At 43.2% G+C, this 18,523-nt stretch overlaps 1 protein-coding gene across 1 annotated transcript in view; it reads right to left on the bottom strand.

Moving 5' to 3' along the window:
* The window catches only part of pgm5 (phosphoglucomutase 5), an 86,424-nt gene that overhangs the window by 57,000 nt on the left and 10,901 nt on the right, over positions 1 to 18,523 (bottom strand). The window contains exon 6 of the mRNA XM_033972655.2: positions 17,359 to 17,513. Within this exon, the coding sequence (XP_033828546.1) occupies positions 17,359 to 17,513 (155 nt within the window). The remainder of the gene's footprint in view (positions 1 to 17,358; positions 17,514 to 18,523) is intronic.

The following is an 18,523-nucleotide window of genomic DNA, read 5'->3' as shown; positions in this document are numbered from 1 at the left end:
AAAGACTAGAGGACTGGGTACTGCACTAAACTGGTTCAAGTCCTATGGGAGTACTTTGTTTAAATCGGAAAATGTGTCTCAGATAAAATATCCCTGACCTTTGAGGTGCCCCAGAGGTCAATCCTGGGACCTCTGTTGTTCAACCTCTGCATACTGCCATTAGGCCAGTTAATACGCAACAATAATGTGTCCTACCACAACTATGCAGATGACACTCAGATCTATGTCTCACTGGCAGCAGGTGAATGTGGACCAGTGGATTCACTCTGCCACTGCATCCAATAGATCAGTGTGTGGATGCAAAACAACTTTCTCCAGCTACACTTATTCAAGACTCAAGTCATAGTTGAAATTGTCAGTAGTAACCTCCAGTCTCTCTCTCGAAAACCTTCAAATCAGGCTAGAAATCTAGGGGTAATAATGGTCACAGTCACATCAAATCAATAACATCTGCAGCTTTTTACCATCAAAAATAAAAGGTATACTGTCAAAACCAGACTTGGAGAGACTTACTCATGCATTTGTCTCCGGTAGGTTAGACTACTGTAACAGCCTGCTCACTGGCCTCTCCAAACAAGCGTTAAACAGCTGTGATGGATTCAAAATATATATTCAAGTTATATGATGTTATCTCACTGTTCATTTTAAAGGTACTGTAGGTACTGTAATGTAACTGTAGTTACTATATTCATTTCAACTATGTAAACTATGTAATCTGCACTAATGTTTGTTCTTGAGTCTTGCAGAAAATGTCTTTTGAAACTTGCAGGATCCCACGGGAAGAAGGTTACTCTGAAACCCTGAAACAGAAACATCTTGGGAATGACCGTTGGAAATGCAAAATCAAAATATATTTCTCTGTGAATCTCGTCATATGTTTTTACACTGTTTGCAAAGTATGTAAAGTATGTCCCCCATCCCTTGAGAATGCATTTGTAACTAGGGTCCCTAACTAAATAAAAGGAGGAGAAAGACGGTGGAGACTTCAGAAAGGAGTGAGGTTGTAAACTGCCTCCCCGCTCTTTCTCCTCAATATTGAGACAAAATAATCTCTCTTGTCTTCTCTTCTCTTTTGAACTGTAATATAGGTTAAAAAGGTGAACCTATCAACTTTACCCCTTTAATTGGTCTAGTGCCCCAATAACAGAACAAACTCCTCCTCGTTCTGCCAGGAGCGTGTCAACAGCTATGCGGTTTTGGAAAGCCATAAGTGACATCATATACACATCATATCATATCACATCATATAACTTGAATATATATTTTGAATCCATCAAGCTGCAGTACATCCAGAACACTGCTGATCGGGTCCTGACTAGAACTAGAAAGTACAACCGCATAAGTCCTGTGCTTAGGTCTCTGCACTGGCTTCTGTGGCTCAGTGAATAAACATTAAAACAGCTCTGCTTGTGTACAAGTCTCACTGTGGCCTAGCGCCAAAGTACATCTCCGACGTGCCATATGAACCATCTCACACTCTGAGGACTGCAGGGACCAACCTCTTGCTGAAGCCCAGAATCAGGATCCACCCATATCAAAACAAATATGGCTGCTTACAAGGAAAAAATATCACAGGAAATGAAAAAACATGAAAAACATCTGCAGAATCAAACAGCGAGAAACTAAATTGTTCATCTGAGATGAGAGAAGAAGAGGGACTGAAATAAACAAATTTGATGGCTAATCGTGTTTGGTTCTGGCTGGAGGCGCGGGTGCACAGGGTGTGGTGACCACACTGATATGGTAAACGAAATAAAACCTTTAGAAACATTCTTCAGTTGAACATAATACAGTTTTGTTACAGGGCAGAACATGAGAAGAATCAAGTCTAAATGTACCATGGCAACATTAAAAGACATAACAGAACTGCTTAAAACTAATTACATTTAAAAACATCACTGAACAACAGCCTGAGAAAGATTTAAAATCCGAGCAGTGACATTTGAAGTAACTCCTGCAGAAACAGCAGCAGTAAAGGCAGATGAAGTAACAGTCACAGCTGCTTTTCTTCAGACTTTGTAAATAAATAAATAAAAACTTCAAGATTGAATTAGGGCAATAAATCAAATTCATTTGATTAATTTGTCTTTTTAATCATCAAGACTTTGAAAAATTGTGAAATCATGAAATTGAGAATTATTATGAAACAAGTTTAATCCTGACTTTCTTACTTGTAAAGCAGGTTATTGTGCAACACAACTGGCACTGAATAAAAAACTGTATCACATATCTGTACAAATGTAACTTAAATCTTCAATAACAGGATATGATAAGAAAGAAAAGAGCTTCCTCTGTTTGACTTTAATTCAAATCAATTCAAATCATAATGGTCCAGTTCACAAAAGCCGAGGTTTGATCTTTTGTCCATTTCACCCCACACAGAATGTTGCTCTACACAGTACTGGAAAAGCTGCAGATGTTTCCTCTCCCTTCTCCTTCCCTTGACCTTTGACCTATAGCACATACACAACACGGTGACAGCAATGCCCTTTTCCAACCGAAGACTGAATCACATAACACAAACTCATTTCTGCAGAGCGACAGAATAAAAGTGATTTTCCTCCGATCGTCCCCCCCAAAATAGAATTTCATTACTTTATATACTTCATTAGCCTTAATAATGCAAGGAACAGAATGTCGATTAATAACGATTCAGATTTAGTAATGACTTAATTAAAGGTTAAAGGTCAGAGGTCAGAGTATGAATGAAGTTAAGCCTGAATCATTGTTCATGCTTTATTAAGGCTACGTTACTATAAACTGTTACCACAACCACACACCCACCCATGCCCTCCGATCAGTTGATGCCAACCTCCTGTCTCCCCCCACCAGAACTAAACATATGACCTGGGGGAACACCTCACTGCCCAAACACATCAGAGCCTCATCCACACTCACCATCTTCAAAAAGCCCTGAAGACTCACCTGTTCAAAACTGACTTCAAATACCTGTTTCTTTGATTTGCGTTTTGGCTTGCATTATTATTATTAGTAGTAGTAGTAGTAGTTGTAGTAGCAGTAGTATTGCCGGGATGTAACAATATTCAAATCTCACTGTGAATTATGAAACATGATAAGAAATATAGATAAGGTGAACTTTTTAATGTAACGAAATTAAAGTCGTCTGCTTCTTCTCAAACTTCACAACATAGACTGTAAATCGGAAGTGATCATGGGCCTGCTTCCAGCTCCATCGACTCTAGCTCCAATTCACTTTCTATTGGAAAACTGTGGCCTCTCTCTTTGGTAACAGCTACTGTCTGGCTTGTCATTTTTGGTCTTAAAATGTTCATATTAACCCACTCTACATGATCCTGGGTCTTTTGTTCATTATTGCATCTATAACTGAAGATATGAACATTAATAACAGACAAATTGGGTGTCTTCTTTCCCCGAGGTCACTCCTGTTAGCGTTAGCAACAGGTTTGGTTGATATTGTTGCTAAGTGCTACAACAGCGGTGCAGGTGGGAAGGGGGGGTGTTACCTTCAACAGCCTCGCTCTGGATTGCCTCTTTGGTTGCTATGACACTCGCGATCAGAATTCCGGATATGGAACTGAGCTCCAAATTGCTCCCTAGAACTGCTAGCCTCAATTTGACTAGACACTATGGGTGACATCTCACTCACTTAGTCCACTTCTTTATACAGTCTATGGTTCACACTGACCAAGAGGATGTTTGGGAAAACGATTTTACCAAAATAGCAGATTGCCGTTTGAATGAGATCATAATTAAGAGTTTTATCACATTACTGCAGAGTAAGGGCAAAAAGGCCTTCATATTGCAGCATTTTTAAAGTGCAACACAGCAACAAAATAAATGTATTTATGTCTCAGATCTCTCAGAAGCACACTGGCCAGATCCTCTCGGTGCAGATAAACAGAACACTGAGGAGCTTGCTGTCTATACACGAGCCACACTCTAATGTCACTTTGTTTGGACTGGCTCCAGACCCAGGCTCTGGTCTCCTCAGAGCTTTCACACCATCTGCACTTTATAACACACACAGGACAGATACATGGACCTGACAGGGAGGCTGAAGGCTGATTAAGTGTCTGACAAAGTGACCTGGTCTATGTGCTAACTCTGCTAGTATTACAGGGTTGCCAGATATTCAGAGCTCAACAAGGGTGGTCCCATGAGAAAAAAAACCCAAAGAAATAAGTGAAAAATATAAGACGCTAGTTCATCAATGTGTGTGCTTGCCAAGTGCTAATGAGATGTACAAATATTTAATACAACTGTTAATTCTATTTAAATTTTACTGAGTGTAGCAACTGCGTGATGTAAAGAAATAACTCAATTAACAGTGAGGCAATACTATAGTGCAGTCGTTATATAGTTAGGAAGGTATAATGGGCTAATAATCAGAAGACTAGAGAACGCTCTGGGAGGGAAGTGACAGGAGACTGAAATTGAGTTTGGTTGGTACCATATATTAGAAATAATAAATGACATGCAACATTTAAGACAGACAGTTCACATGAATGACCATTCAGAAGTGCAGAAAATATTTACAATCAGCAAGCGCATGAAAAAAATCAAAATAATTCAATGCAAAACCAATAATGGCAATGCAATAATACCAAGAGAGTCAGTAGTTGTTAAAGTGCAAGGTGTCAGAGTTCCACAACTATTGCACTGGATTGAAAAAGTCCGAGTTCAATTACGGCGCAAAAGGCAGCTTGTCAACATCTACCCAGCTCACACACAGTTCAAAGCCCCATCTGGAGAGGACTGGGTTCCAGAGGGAGAGGTAAGTGCAAAAGAGTTCCAGGAGAGAGTTTCCGAGGGTGTGTGTGATAGAGCAATGGGTGTTGGTGTGTTGGTAGAGTATGATGGGCTGCCAAGAGCCCCCTACCAGCCCGGTGAGAGAAGTGCGGCTCTGCGATGCGTTCTCTGCAATGCGTTCTCTTAGGACAAGTGAACGCTTCTCTTAGGACAGGTCAGCGTCTCTCTTAGAACAGGTCAGCGTCTCTCTTAGGACAGGTCAGCATCTCTCTCTTAGGACAGGTCAGCATCTCTCTTAGATCAGATCAGCATCTCTCTTAGGACAGGTAAACGCTATAGACTTCCTTCACTAGCTCGCCATTGGGGTCAAAGACCTGACCGTTTCGGCAGATGATATATCACATACAATCCCCCTTGACTTGTGTGCAAGTCACAGCAGAAGGTTCCTGCAGCACGACTCTCCCTTAGCCTCCAACACACACCTCTAGCCTTACCCAGCTAACGCCGGTATGATAATAACTCCGGTTGGCCACGCCGTGTCACGTGACCGCGGAAACTTCACTGTGATTGGCTAGAATGAACCATGTGATACAATAACGTGCAAAACCCGCGAGAATGACTGAAAATACCGCGAGATTTGGCAACTTAGACAAAATATACGCTGAAACGCCAGGAGAGAGAGAAAGGGGAGAAAAAGAGAAAGATATACAGGATTCGTCACCTGGGTTACACCCTCCCCCCTTAAATCCATGCAACTCCGGTGCATGATGCTACAGAGAAGTCGAAGTAAACAGATGTTCAAAGGTGGGAGTGCTAAAAACTTCACCATATGCATCAGCTAAGCTGTGAAATAGCGTTTGCACAACAGAGATTAGCAGTTTACCCAAAGCGGTGTACTGTAAGCGCTTTGGAGGTTGTCGTTGCCTTGTTGACCGACGGATAGTAGAATCAGAGTCAACAGCATCAATAGGGTCAGTGGCATGTACTACATCACTACCCTCAAAATCAGTGGTATGGGTAGGTGCATCACCAGAAACAGCAGGTGGTTGAAATGCCGAATTGGGAGGTGTCACTGCCGAGCCTCCGAGCTCTGTACTTCCTTCTGATGGCCGCGTCTCAGGGATAATGGGATCTTCGGGATCTGGTAGAACTTCTTGAGGTAAGTATTCATCTTTTTCCACTTCCCTTTGTTCCACAGGCTCTCCAGAACCAGCATCCTCCTCCTCACTGGATGAAGATGGATCCAAAGTGCCGGACACACGAGAGGACTCTCCAACATCAGGTAGGTTACTTTCAGGTAAGTGTGTGGTTTCAGGAACTGGACTCTCAACAAGGAACTTCACAGGTTGTGAAATTGAAACTTGAGGAACTCTCCATTCATCTTCTTCACTCAAACACTCTTCTTGATCAACAACTGGTTGGCGTTGACTGCGAGTGTGATGTTTACGTGGAGTTGGAATGGGTTGCAGTTCCGGTTCTCTGCTCTCAGGTAAGAACTCACATGGAAGTAGGGGATCTCGATGCAGGGTTCGAGTTCGTCCAGCTGGATCAGTTTCAGGACGTACAGTGTAAACAGGAAGATCTCCAGCACGTTTGACAACAATGTAAATGTCCTTCTCCCACTTATCTTTTAACTTGTGTTTGCCACGGAGTCGAACATTCCGGACGAGTACTTTGTCTCCTTCTTCCAAAACTGAAGGTTTGACCCGAAGATCAAAACAAGCTTTGTTCCTTTCAGCAGACTTGGTTGCATTCTTGGACGCTAGCTGATAACTTTCTTCCAGGCGGGAGCGGAGGTTCTGCACATATTGAGAGTGTAAGGTGGAAGAAGCATTTCGAACTGGAAGACCAAAGGCGAGGTCTACAGCCTTGTTGAGCATCCATACATCAGCTCATAAGGAGTGTAGCCGGTCACTTCGTTTTTGGTACAATTGTATGCGTGAACAAGTGGCTTGACGTACTCCTTCCATCTCTTCTTCTGTTCTGGCTCCAATGTTCCCAACATGCTCAGCAGTGTTCGATTGAACCTTTTGACGAGGTTCCCACGAGGATGGTATGGCATGGTGCGAGTCTTCTCAATGCCAGCGATTTCGCAAAGTTCCTTTACGATTTGAGACTCGAAATCGGGCCCTTGGTCCGTGTGCAGACGCTCTGGAATGCCGTAATGAACAATAAAGTTCTCCCACAGACATTTAGTGACCGTCTTCACCTTTTGATTGGCAGTTGGTATGGCCACGGCGTACTTGGTAAAATGATCTGACGAGGACCAGGATGTCTTTGGTGTTGGAACGATCAGGCTCAAGCGTCAGGAAGTCCATGCACAGGAGTTCAAGGGGTCGGCTGGTCTTGATATTCAACAACGGCGCTGCTTGTTCAGGGAGTGCCTTCCGTCGAACGCAGCGGTTGCATGCTCTTATCTTTGTTTCCACATCTGCTTCCATGCGTGGCCAGAAGAAGTGTGATCTCACGAGGTCAAGTGTCCTTTCCACCCCCATGTGGCCCATATCATCATGAAGACTGGCAAGGACCACAGACCGTAGTTCTACAGGTAGTACCAGGACAGGTCAGCGTCTTTCTTAGGTCAGATCAGCGTCTCTCTTAGGACAGGTAAACGCTGTAGACTTCCTTCACTAGCTCACCATCGGGGTCAAAGACCTGACTGTTTCCGCAGATGATATATCACATACAAGCCCCCTTGACTTGTGTGCGAGTCACAGCAGAAGGTTCCTGCAGCACGACTCTCCGTTAGCCTCCAACAGACACCTCTAGCCTCACCCAGCTAGCACCGGTATGATAATAACTCCGGTTGGCCACGCCGTGTCACGTGACCGCGGAAAATTCACTGTGTGATACAATGACGTGCAAAACCTGCGAGAATGACTGAAAATACCGTGAGATTTGGCAACTTAGACAAAATATACGCTGAAACGCCAGGAGAGAGAGAAAGGGAGGAAAAAGAGAGAGATATACAGGATTCGTCACCTGGGTTACATGAGTCTTTCATCATGAAACTCAAAGTGCAAGCAGATTTCTAACAGATTTGGCAACTCTGCTGTTTATTGTAAACCACTAGGGTGTGCTAGTTTCATTGTAGTTGGCTCCTCTTTTCTAAAAGATATAAGCCAGTGACTCACCACTGTCAGAACTGAAGAAACCGCTTGGATCCGTGTCAAAATGTATTCCATCAAAACCTTTGTTCATTTGACAGTAGAGATCGGCTGATATGGGTAACCAGAGGAACTATGGGTTCAGACTAATGCCAGTATGATTATAAAGAATCCACCATTGACCGATGGTGGATTTTATACATGCTCTGACAATATTTTTGGGCAAATATTTTGTATGTGTAGTAGAACAAGGCCCGGCTGGAGTTACTGGGGCCCCACCCTAGAACCAGGCCTGGGGTGGGTGCTCGACGCACTGCGCGCTGCCAGGCTTAGCCCGAAGGAGAGACAAGGGGCCGTCCTCCCGTGCGTCCAGCACCTGCGGGAGGAGCCATGAGGGGTGGGTGCGTCCCTGATCTTAACTCGAGCAGTGTTTTGTTATTGTACTTCTGTGCTAGTCACAGTTCGTCCATAACAAACACAATCTTCGAGCACAAGGGTGTCCATCAGTGCACGTGGCACCGGGACCTAGGGTCCCCTGATCTCGAGGGAGGTTGGCGACATGGACTCCGAGTGGGTCATGTTCTCCACCTCTATTGTCGATGCGGCTGCTCATTGCTGTGTTCGTAAGGTCTGTGGTGCTTGAAAAGGTGGCAACCCCCACACCCGGTAGTGGCCACCAAAAGTAAGGGATGCCGTCAGGCTGAAGAAGGAGTCCTATCAAGTCTTGATGGCTTGTGGGACTCCTGAGGCAGCTGATGAGTGGTCGCAGAGGCAAAACTCGCATTGGGAGGAGTTCAAGGAGGTCATTGATGAGGACTGGATGTTGTGGGACTGTCTTAGCTGACACGTCTCTGCAACATCGCGTGGCAGTCAGGGACAGTGCCACTGGACTGGCAGACCGGGGTGGTGGTCCCTCTGTATAAGAAGGGGGACCGGAGGGTGTGTTCCAATTATAGGGGAATCACACTCCTCAGCCTTCCCGGGAAGGTCAATTCCAGGGTACTGGAGAGGAGAATTCGACCAATAGTCGAACCTCAGACTCAGGAGGAGCAGTGTGGTTTTCGTCCCGGTGGCGGCATACTGGACCAGCTCTATACTCTCCATTGGATCCTCAAGGGTTCATGGGAGTTTGCCCAACTAGTCCACATGTGTTTTGTGGATCTGGAGAAGGCATTCAATCGTGTCCCTCATGGTGTCCTTTGGGGAATGCTCCAGGCGTATGGGGTCCGGGGTCCTTTGCTAAGGGCTGTCCGGTCCCTGTATGACAAGAGCAGGAGCTGTGTTCGCATTGTCGGCAGTAAGTCAGACCTGTTTCCAGTGCATGTTGGACTCCGCCAGGGCTGCCTTTTGTCACCAGTTCTGTTCATTATATTTATGGACAGAATTTCTAGGCGCAGCCAGGGGCAGGGTGGGGTCCGGTTTGGGAACCAGAGCATCTCACCTCTGCTGTTTGTAGATGATGTTGTCCTGATGGCTTCATCGAGCCAGGACCTGCAGCAGGCACTGGGGCGGTTTGCAGTGTATTTCGGGGTCTTGTTCATGAGTGAGAGAAGGATGGAGCATGAAATTGACAGGCAGATTGGTGCAGTATCTGCAGTGATGCGGTCGCTGTGGTAAAGAAGGAGCTGAGCCGGAACGCAAAGTTCTCGATTTACCGGTCAATCTACATTCCTACCCTCACCTATTTTCATGAGCTCTGGGTAATGACTGAAAGGACAAGATCGTGGGTACAAGTGGTCAAAATGAGTTTCCTCCGTAGGGTGGCCGGGCGCAACCTTAGGGATAGGATGAGGAGCTCGGTCCTATGGGAGGAGCTCATAGTAGAGCTGCTGCTCCTACATGTTTAGAGGAACCAGTTGAGGTGGCTCGGGCATCTGTGCAGGATGCCTCCTGGACGCCTCCCTAGGGAGGTGTTCCGGGCATGTCCCACCAGGAGGAGGCCCCTGGGGAAAACCCAGGATTCGCTGGAGGGACTATGTCTATGTGAGCCCAAAACAAAAGCAGCTATTAAACTCTGGTGGAGCCGCTGAACAAAATCCCACTAAGATACAGACATTTTAATCACATAGCTTTATAACATTACATCTTGGATTTGAGCCAATTAGCTTCAATCAGTACTGAAAAAATACAAAAAATCTTATATTTTTATGTGCCTCTAAGGGAAAAAAGTGCATTCTCCAACTGTCAACACATGCGAGTGAATCTGGCGACACTGGCCATGCCATACTGCTCATAATAACACTGTCAGGGGAGAGCTGAAATTGTGAATCTGAATATTGGGGTGAGACAGACGTCTGCTGCAGTTAATTCATAACTTATGATAGTGGCTTTGTGAACATGAAGCATCCGCCTGTGACATTCCTCTGTCGTGGTTCAGAATCAGACTGGACAGAATTGAGCAGAAGGAAGCAGTGGACACCAGGGACCCATCTCCAGATCTCGTCTTGGTCAGAACTATAGCTAGAGGTTTTGACCTATTGTGCATGTTTTGAGTTGATGGGAGAAACCAGAGGAAACCCACACAGACACAGGGAGAAAATGCAAACTCCACACAGAAAGGCCCTGATGATTTGGAAATTTAACCCAGTGCTAGCCACTCAGCCACTCAGTACTGGCCTAAAGTTGCTCCAACAGCCTGGCTTCAGATTGGCACTTTGGTTGCTATGATACTCGCAGTCGGAATTTCAAATATGGAAGTCTGCTCCCCTATAACTGTTAGCCCAGATGAGCTTCATTTGACTGGAACCAAACACTGTGGGTGTCATCACACTCACTAGTCCACTTCTTTTTACAGGCTATGGTTACTCTTCAGAGTAATATAAAGACACAAAATTTGAATCATGATAAAATTGAAATTATGATCTGGCTCCAATATAAAAATCATGACTTTTTTTTTCATATGTTCTATAGTGTTAAAGTTTTATTTCTATAGCAAACTAACAACACCAATGACCCAAACTGCTTCACACGCACAATATTAAAACACGAGCCCCTAGAAAAACAGGGCATTCAAATAGTACATATATAAAATGTATAAATAGTATCTAAATGAATCCTGTTCCCTGATGCTCTAAAGATGAAAGAGTGAACATAAGTAGGTCAGGAGAGTCACTTGCATAAGTATATGTTTCACTGAGCTTTCGGCTTCTTCGGCTCAGGATCCTTAAACATTACACACATTTGAAGATGATGTCGGGCTCTGGATTAAAGTTTGGAAAAGAAACTAAATCTCGGATGATGTAACTCTTATCCCACATATCTCATAGTCGCCGTTCCTCGGAACGCTCAACACCAACTGGCATGAGGTCACTGACAAAAGACAAGAGGAACCGGAGGAATATAACCAGAGGACATGAACAGCGAGAACATAACCAATGAGAACATAACCAGAGCAACATAGCCAGAGGAATATAACCAGAGGAACATAACCAACAGAAACATAACCAGAGGAACATAACTAGAGGAACATAACCAGAGGAACATAACCAGAGGACATGAACAGCGAGAACATAACCAATGAGAACATAACCAGAGCAACATAGCCAGAGGAATATAACCAGAGGAACATAACCAACAGAAACATAACCAGAGGAACATAACTAGAGGAACATAACCAGAGGAACATAACCAGAGGAACATAACCAGAGAAACATAACGAGAGAAACATAACGAGAGGAGCATAACCAGAGGAACATAACCAACAGAAACATAACCAGAGGAACATAACTAGAGGAACATAACCGGAGGAACATAATCAGAGAAACATAACCAGATAAAAATAACGAGAGAAACATAACGAGAGGAGCATAACCAGAGGAACATAACCAACAGAAACATAACCAGAGGAACATAACTAGAGGAACATAACCAGAGGAACATAACCAGAGGACATGAACAGTGAGAACATAACCAATGAGAACATAACCAGAGCAACATAGCCAGAGGAATATAACCAGAGGAACATAACCAACAGAAACATAACCAGAGGAACATAACCAGAGGAACATAACTAGAGGAACATAACCAGAGGAACATAACCAGAGGAACATAACCAGAGGAACATAACCAGAGAAACATAACGAGAGGAGCATAACCAGGGGAACATAACTAGAGGGACATAACGATCAAGAACATAACTAGTGAGAACATAACCAGAGGAACATAGCCAGCAAGAATGTAACCAGAGGAACATAACCAACGGGAACATAACCAGAGAAACATAACCAGAGAAACATAACCAGAGGAACATAACCAGAGAGAACATAACCAGAGGAACATAATCAGAGAGAACATAACCAGAGGGAAATAACCAGAGAGAACATAACCAGAGAGAACATAACCAGCAAGAACATAACCAGGGGAACATAACCAGAGAAGCATAATCAGAGTAACATAACCAGAGGAACATAACAAGTGAGAACATAACCAGAGGAACATAACCAACAAGAACATAACCAGAGGAACATAACAAGCGAGAACATAACCAGAGGAACATAACTAGAGGGACATAACCACCGAAAACATAACCAGTGAGAACATAACCCGAGGAACATAACTACAGGAGCATAACCAGAGGAACATAACCGGAGGGATATAACCAATGAGAACATAACAAGTAAGAAAAGAGCTAGAGGACCATAGCCAGCAAGAATGTAACCAGAGGAACATAACCAATGGGAACATAACCACTGAAATATAACCAGAGGAACATAACCAGAAAAACAACAAGAGGAACATAACCAGCAAGAACATAACCAGAAGAACATAACCAGAGGAGCATAAACAGAGTAACATAACCAGAGAGAACAAAACGAGAGGAACATAACCAGAGAAACATAACCAGAGGAACATAACCAGAGAGAACACAACCAGAGGAACATAACCAGAGAGAACATAACCAGAGGAACATAACCAGAGAGAACATAACCAGAGGAACATAACCAGAAGAGCATAACCAGAGGAACATAACCAGAGGAACATAACAAGTGAGAACATAACCAGAGGAACATAACCAACAAGAACATAACCAGAGGAACATAAGAAGCGAGAACATAACTAGAGGGACATGACTAGAGGAACCTAACCAGGGGAACATAACTAGAGGGACATAACCACCGAAAACATAACCAGTGAGAACATAACCAGAGGAACATAACTACAGGAACATAGCCACCGAGAACATAACTAGAGGAGCATAACCAGGGGAACATAACCGGAGAGATATAACCAATAAGAACATAACCAGCAAGAAAAGAGCTAGAGGACCATAGCCAGCAAGAATGTAACCAGAGGAACATAACCAATGGGAACATAACCACTGAAATATAACCAGAGGAACATAACCAGAAAAACAACAAGAGGAACATAACCAGCAAGAACATAACCAGAAGAACATAACCAGAGGAGCATAAACAGAGTAACATAACCAGAGAGAACAAAACGAGAGGAACATAACCAGAGAAACATAACCAGAGGAACATAACCAGAGAGAACACAACCAGAGGAACATAACCAGAGAGAACATAACCAGAGGAAAATAACCAGAGAGAACATAACCAGAGGAACATAACCAGACAGAACATAACCAGGGGAACATAACCAGAGAGAACATAACCAGAGGGACATAACCAGAGAGAACATAACCAGAAGAACATAATCAGAGGAACATAACCAGAAGAACATAACCAGAGGAACATAACAAGTGAGAACATAACCAGAGGAACATAACCAACAAGAACATAACCAGAGGAACATAAGAAGCGAGAACACAACCAGAGGAACATAACTAGAGGAACCTAACCAGGGGAACATAACTAGAGGGACATAACCACCGAAAACATAACCAGTGAGAACATAACCAGAGGAACATAACTATGGGAACATAGCCACCGAGAACATAACTAGAGGAGCATAACCAGAGGAGCATAACCAGGGGAACATAACCGGAGGGATATAACGAATGAGAACATAACCAGGAAGAAAAGAGCTAGAGGAACATAGCCAGCAAGAATGTAACCAGAGGAACATAACCAATGGGAACATAACCATTGAAACATAACCAGAGGAACATAACCAGAGAAACAACAAGAGGGACATAGCCAGCAAGAACATAACCAGAAGAATATAACCAGAGGAGCATAAACAGAGTAACATAAACAGAGTAACAAAACCAGAGAGAACAAAACGAGAGGAACATAACCAAAGAGAATACATAACCAGAAAAACATAACCAGAGGAATATAACCTGAGAGAACATAACCAGAGGAGCATAACCAGGGGAACATAGCCAACAGTAGGCAGCACGGTGGCTGAGTGGCAACACTCATACCTCACAGCAAGAAGGTTTGGTTCAATCCCCGGGTCGCCCAGGCCTTTCTGTGTGGAGTTTTGAATGTTTTCCCCATGTCTGGATGGGTTTCCTCCGGGTACTCCGGTTTCCCCAATCAACCAAAACATGAACGCCCTTCGAGACAACTGTTGTTGTGATTTTGGGCGTTACAAAAATAAAATGAGTACTAGTAGTACTAGTAGCAGTAGCACTAGTAGTAGAAGCAGTAGCAATAGCAGTAATAGTTGTAGTAGCAGTAGTGGTAGCAGTAATAACAGTAGTAGTAGTAGTAGAAGTAGTAGTGGTAGCACTAGTAGTAGCAGTAGTAGTGGTAGCACTAGTAGTGGTAGCACTAGTAGTAGCAGTAGCTGAAGTAGCAGTAGTAGTAGTAGTAGTAATAGTAGTAGTAGTACTAGTAGCAGTAGCACTAGTAGTAGCAGCAATAGCAATAGCAGTAGTAGTTGTAGTAGCAGTTGTAATAGTAGTAGTTTTAGTAGTAGCAGTAGTGGTAGCATTAAAAGCAGTAGTAGTAGTAGTAGTAGTAGTAGTGGTAGCACTAGTAGTAGCAGTAGCAGTAGCAATAGCAGTAACTGAAGTAGCAGTAGTAGTTGTAGTAGCAGTAGTAGTAGCATTAATAGCAGTAGTAGCAGTAGCAATATCAGTAGTAGTTGTAGTAGCAGTAGTAGTAGCATTCATAGCAGTAGTAATCCAAGAATAAGAATAAGAAATAAGAAATGCCTGCATATATTATATCCATCACTACATAGATCCTATAATTAAATTACAGAAAAGGGCAATAAGAATCATTAATAAAGCAGGATTCTGTGATCTAACTAATGAACTATTTATAAAATCAAATATATTCAAATTTACGGATATATTTAAGTTAAAAATGTTGACAATTCTGTTTTGTGTTGTGAATAAGGATATCCCCATCAGTCCTTCTTTAAATTAAGAAGTATTTACTATAATTTAAGAGGTTTGCTTTGGTTTGAATCCAGAAAAATAAGAACTAATGTGAAGCAAAGATGTGTGTCTGTTTTAGGAATAACATTTTGGAATGATCTCAATGATGAATTTAAGTTAATTAAAACTCTGTCTAAATTCAAAAAAAGTTTAAAGCATGAATTCATTCATGCATATACATTGCAGTAGGTCATATGAGCCAAGATATTTGTGTTTAAGATATTGATTTAAGTAAATAAATTGTGTTATGTTACTGTATTGTGGAGCTATGTGTTGGTCAGAATGGACTTACATAAGCATGTGGCTTCAGCCCAATCCTTTTTTGGTTGTAATTAATGAAGGGAATGTTTTTGTTTTGTCTTTTTCAAAAAAAAGAAAAAGAAAAATGTAAACAACCAAAATAAAAATGTATTCCTTCAGTAGTAGTAGCAGTTGCAATATCAGTACTAGTTGTAGTCGCAGTAGTAGTAGCATTAATAGCAGTAGTAGTAGTAATAGTAGTAGCAGTAGTAATAGTTTTAGCAAAAGTAGTAGCATTAGTGGTAGCAGTAATAGTAGTAGTAATAGTAGCTGTACTAGTGGTAGTAGCAGTAGTAGTAGTAGTAGTAGCAGCAGTCGTAGTAGTACCAGTAATAGTAGTAGTGGTGGTAGTAGCAGGTGGCAAAATTAAAATAATTAAGGAGACAGCTTGAAATGTGCTGTTTTAAAGTAAATATAATGTGGAAATTTACACACAAAAAAATGTATTCCTTGTTTGATTAATCACAATTTTCCATTTGATTTTATCTTATAAACAAATAAGTAAAGGTTTCAGAATTCATTCCATATGCCAATTAACGCGGGGGTATCTGATTGTCACACTGTGGAAGAATGAAGGAGCCATTTAAATCTAACACAAGCCCTTAAGCACATTTCTAATATTCACATGCATTTTACCATGTTCGTGGTAACATCCTGTCTAAAGTTTTCAAGTTTAAGCTTTGGCTTTGAGCAAACAAAAATAAATACACAAAATTATTAAGAATGTCTCTGTATATATACTTTTATTTGAGCAACTAAATTGAGTACTTCATCCACCACGGGAAATAAGTACACCAGATTTAACATAAAAATAGTGAAAAGTCTCTGTTCTAAGTCCGAACTCCAAACCACATGTTTTTACAGAGGATGAGCAGTGCACCTTTGCAATAAAAGGCCCAATGATAAGACTGACTCTTAGAAAAAACAACTAAAAGAGCCAAAACTCTGTCCATTCAGCTCTGTAGATTCTGAGCTGCAATGGCTCTGGCTTAATGTATGTGTATGTGTATGACTGTGTGTGTGTGTGTGTGTGTGTGTGTGTGTGTGTGTGTGTGTCTCTGCGTGTGTGTGTGTAGGGGTGTGTGGGGGGGGGTGTGTGTGTGTGTGTGTGTGCCTCTGTGTGTGTGTCTTTGAGTGTACATGTGTCTGTGTATGTGTCTCTATGTATGTCTTTGTGTGTCTCTGTATGCGTGTGTGTGTGTGTGTCTTTGCGTGTGGGGGTGTGTGTGTCTCTGTGTGAATGTGTATGTCTCTGTGTGTGTGTCTCTGTGTGAATGTGTATGTGACTGTCTCTGTGTGTGTGTCTCTGTATGTGTGTGTGTGTCTCTGAGTGTCTGTGTATGTATGTGTTGCTTTGTATGTATGTGTTTCTTGTGTGTGTGAGTGTATGTGTCCCTGTATGTGTGTGGGGGGGGTCTCTGAGTGTGTGTGTCTCTGAATTTGTATGTATGTGTGTGTGTATGTGTATGAGTATATGTGTCTCTGTATGTGTCTCTGTTGGTGTCTCCGTGTGTGTCTCTGTCTGTCTCTGTGTGTCTCTCTCTGTGTTTGTGTCTCTGTGTGTCTGTCTGTTTCTCTGTGTGTGTGTCTTTGTGTGTATTCCAGTGCGATTCCAGCTCCTACAGAATAATGCTGTTGTTGTGCCCTTGGGCAAGACACCTCACCCCCAGTGTCTGTGTACACTGGTGCATGAATGTGAGTGTGAATGGCTGAGTGGTTCCTTGATGTAAAGCGCTTTAAGCCTTGAAGGCGGAAAAGTGCTATATAAAAACGTGACCATTTACCATTTACCACGGTAGCGGAACAAGATAGCTATAGCCCAGCAACTCAAATCAATCTCAGATAGTATGGAGTGCGAGTTATAACATACAGCTTAATACCTCTGATAGGACATAATTTTTGTAACGTGTAGTGGAAAGTAAATACCGGTCTATGGCGGCGCTGGTCGGCATACTCCTGGCAAAGCCTCGGACCCCCATCTGTTTGAAGTACGGGATGGTGGACAGGTTTGCCGCCATGATGGCCAGAGAGTCCGAGGGGTGCACAAACAGACCACTCTCTCCGAGGATCATGTAGCGGTCCTGAACACGAGACAAGAACAGAAAACATTTACTTTAGACTTTAAAAATCACATTTTTATTCAAAACATCAGGATATTTACAGATGTTCATTCCCCCACTGTCTCCGAGGAAAAGATCAGCCCACTAAATGTACTTCATTATTAATAATATGAGCACGAAAAGACATAAAACACATTTTGATTCTTGGAGAAGAATAAACATACAATTTTGAGCTGATAAAAACATTTGAATAAGAATGGCTTTAAAGAGGGGGTATTTTACTTCTCCATCCATTCATTTTCTTCCACTTATCCGGGGCTGGGTCGTGGGGGCATCAGTCTAAGCAGGGACCCCAAGACTTCCTCCACCCCAGACATGTCCTCCAGCTCCTCCGGTGGGACATCAAGGTGTTCCCAAGCCAGCCAAGAGACATAGTCCCTCCACCATGTCCTGGGTCTTCCCTGGGGCCTCATCTCAGTGGGACATGCCCAGAACACCTCCCTAGGGAGGTGTCCAGGAGGCATCCTTTTCAGATGCCTGAGCCACCTCAGCTGGCTCGTGTCAACGTGTAGGAGCAGCGGCTCTACTCCAGGCTCCTCCTGTGTGACTGAGCTCCTCACCCTATCTCTAAAGGAGTGCCCAGCCACCTTGCAGTGGAAACCCATTACGGCTTGCATCCGCGATCTCGTCCTTTCCGTCATTACCCAGAGCTCATGACCATAGGTGAGGGTAGGAACGTATACTGACTGGTAAATCGAGAAGCTAGGTGACATTCCATGTCCCCAGAGCTAGACTCCATGTCCGGAGATCCGGTCGTCAAGGTCTCTGACATCAACTGCCGCACAGATCTCTCTGCATCGGCCCCTTACGATCCTCCCGCGGGGCCCTGGCCACCAGGTGCTCGAGTGCCCACCCCAGGCCTGGGTGGGGCCCCAGTGACGCCGGTCCAGGCGACATAACAAACCTTGTTGTTTTTCATATTTTACTTTTATGGGTATTAAAGAGGGGGTATTTTACTTCTATGGGGTATT

This window comes from Periophthalmus magnuspinnatus, chromosome 9 (genome assembly GCF_009829125.3).
Source record: "Periophthalmus magnuspinnatus isolate fPerMag1 chromosome 9, fPerMag1.2.pri, whole genome shotgun sequence".
NCBI classification, from domain to species: Eukaryota; Metazoa; Chordata; class Actinopteri; order Gobiiformes; family Gobiidae; genus Periophthalmus; species Periophthalmus magnuspinnatus.
Note: the sequence above shows the minus strand (reverse complement) of the source record. Positions and strands in the feature narration are given on the sequence as shown.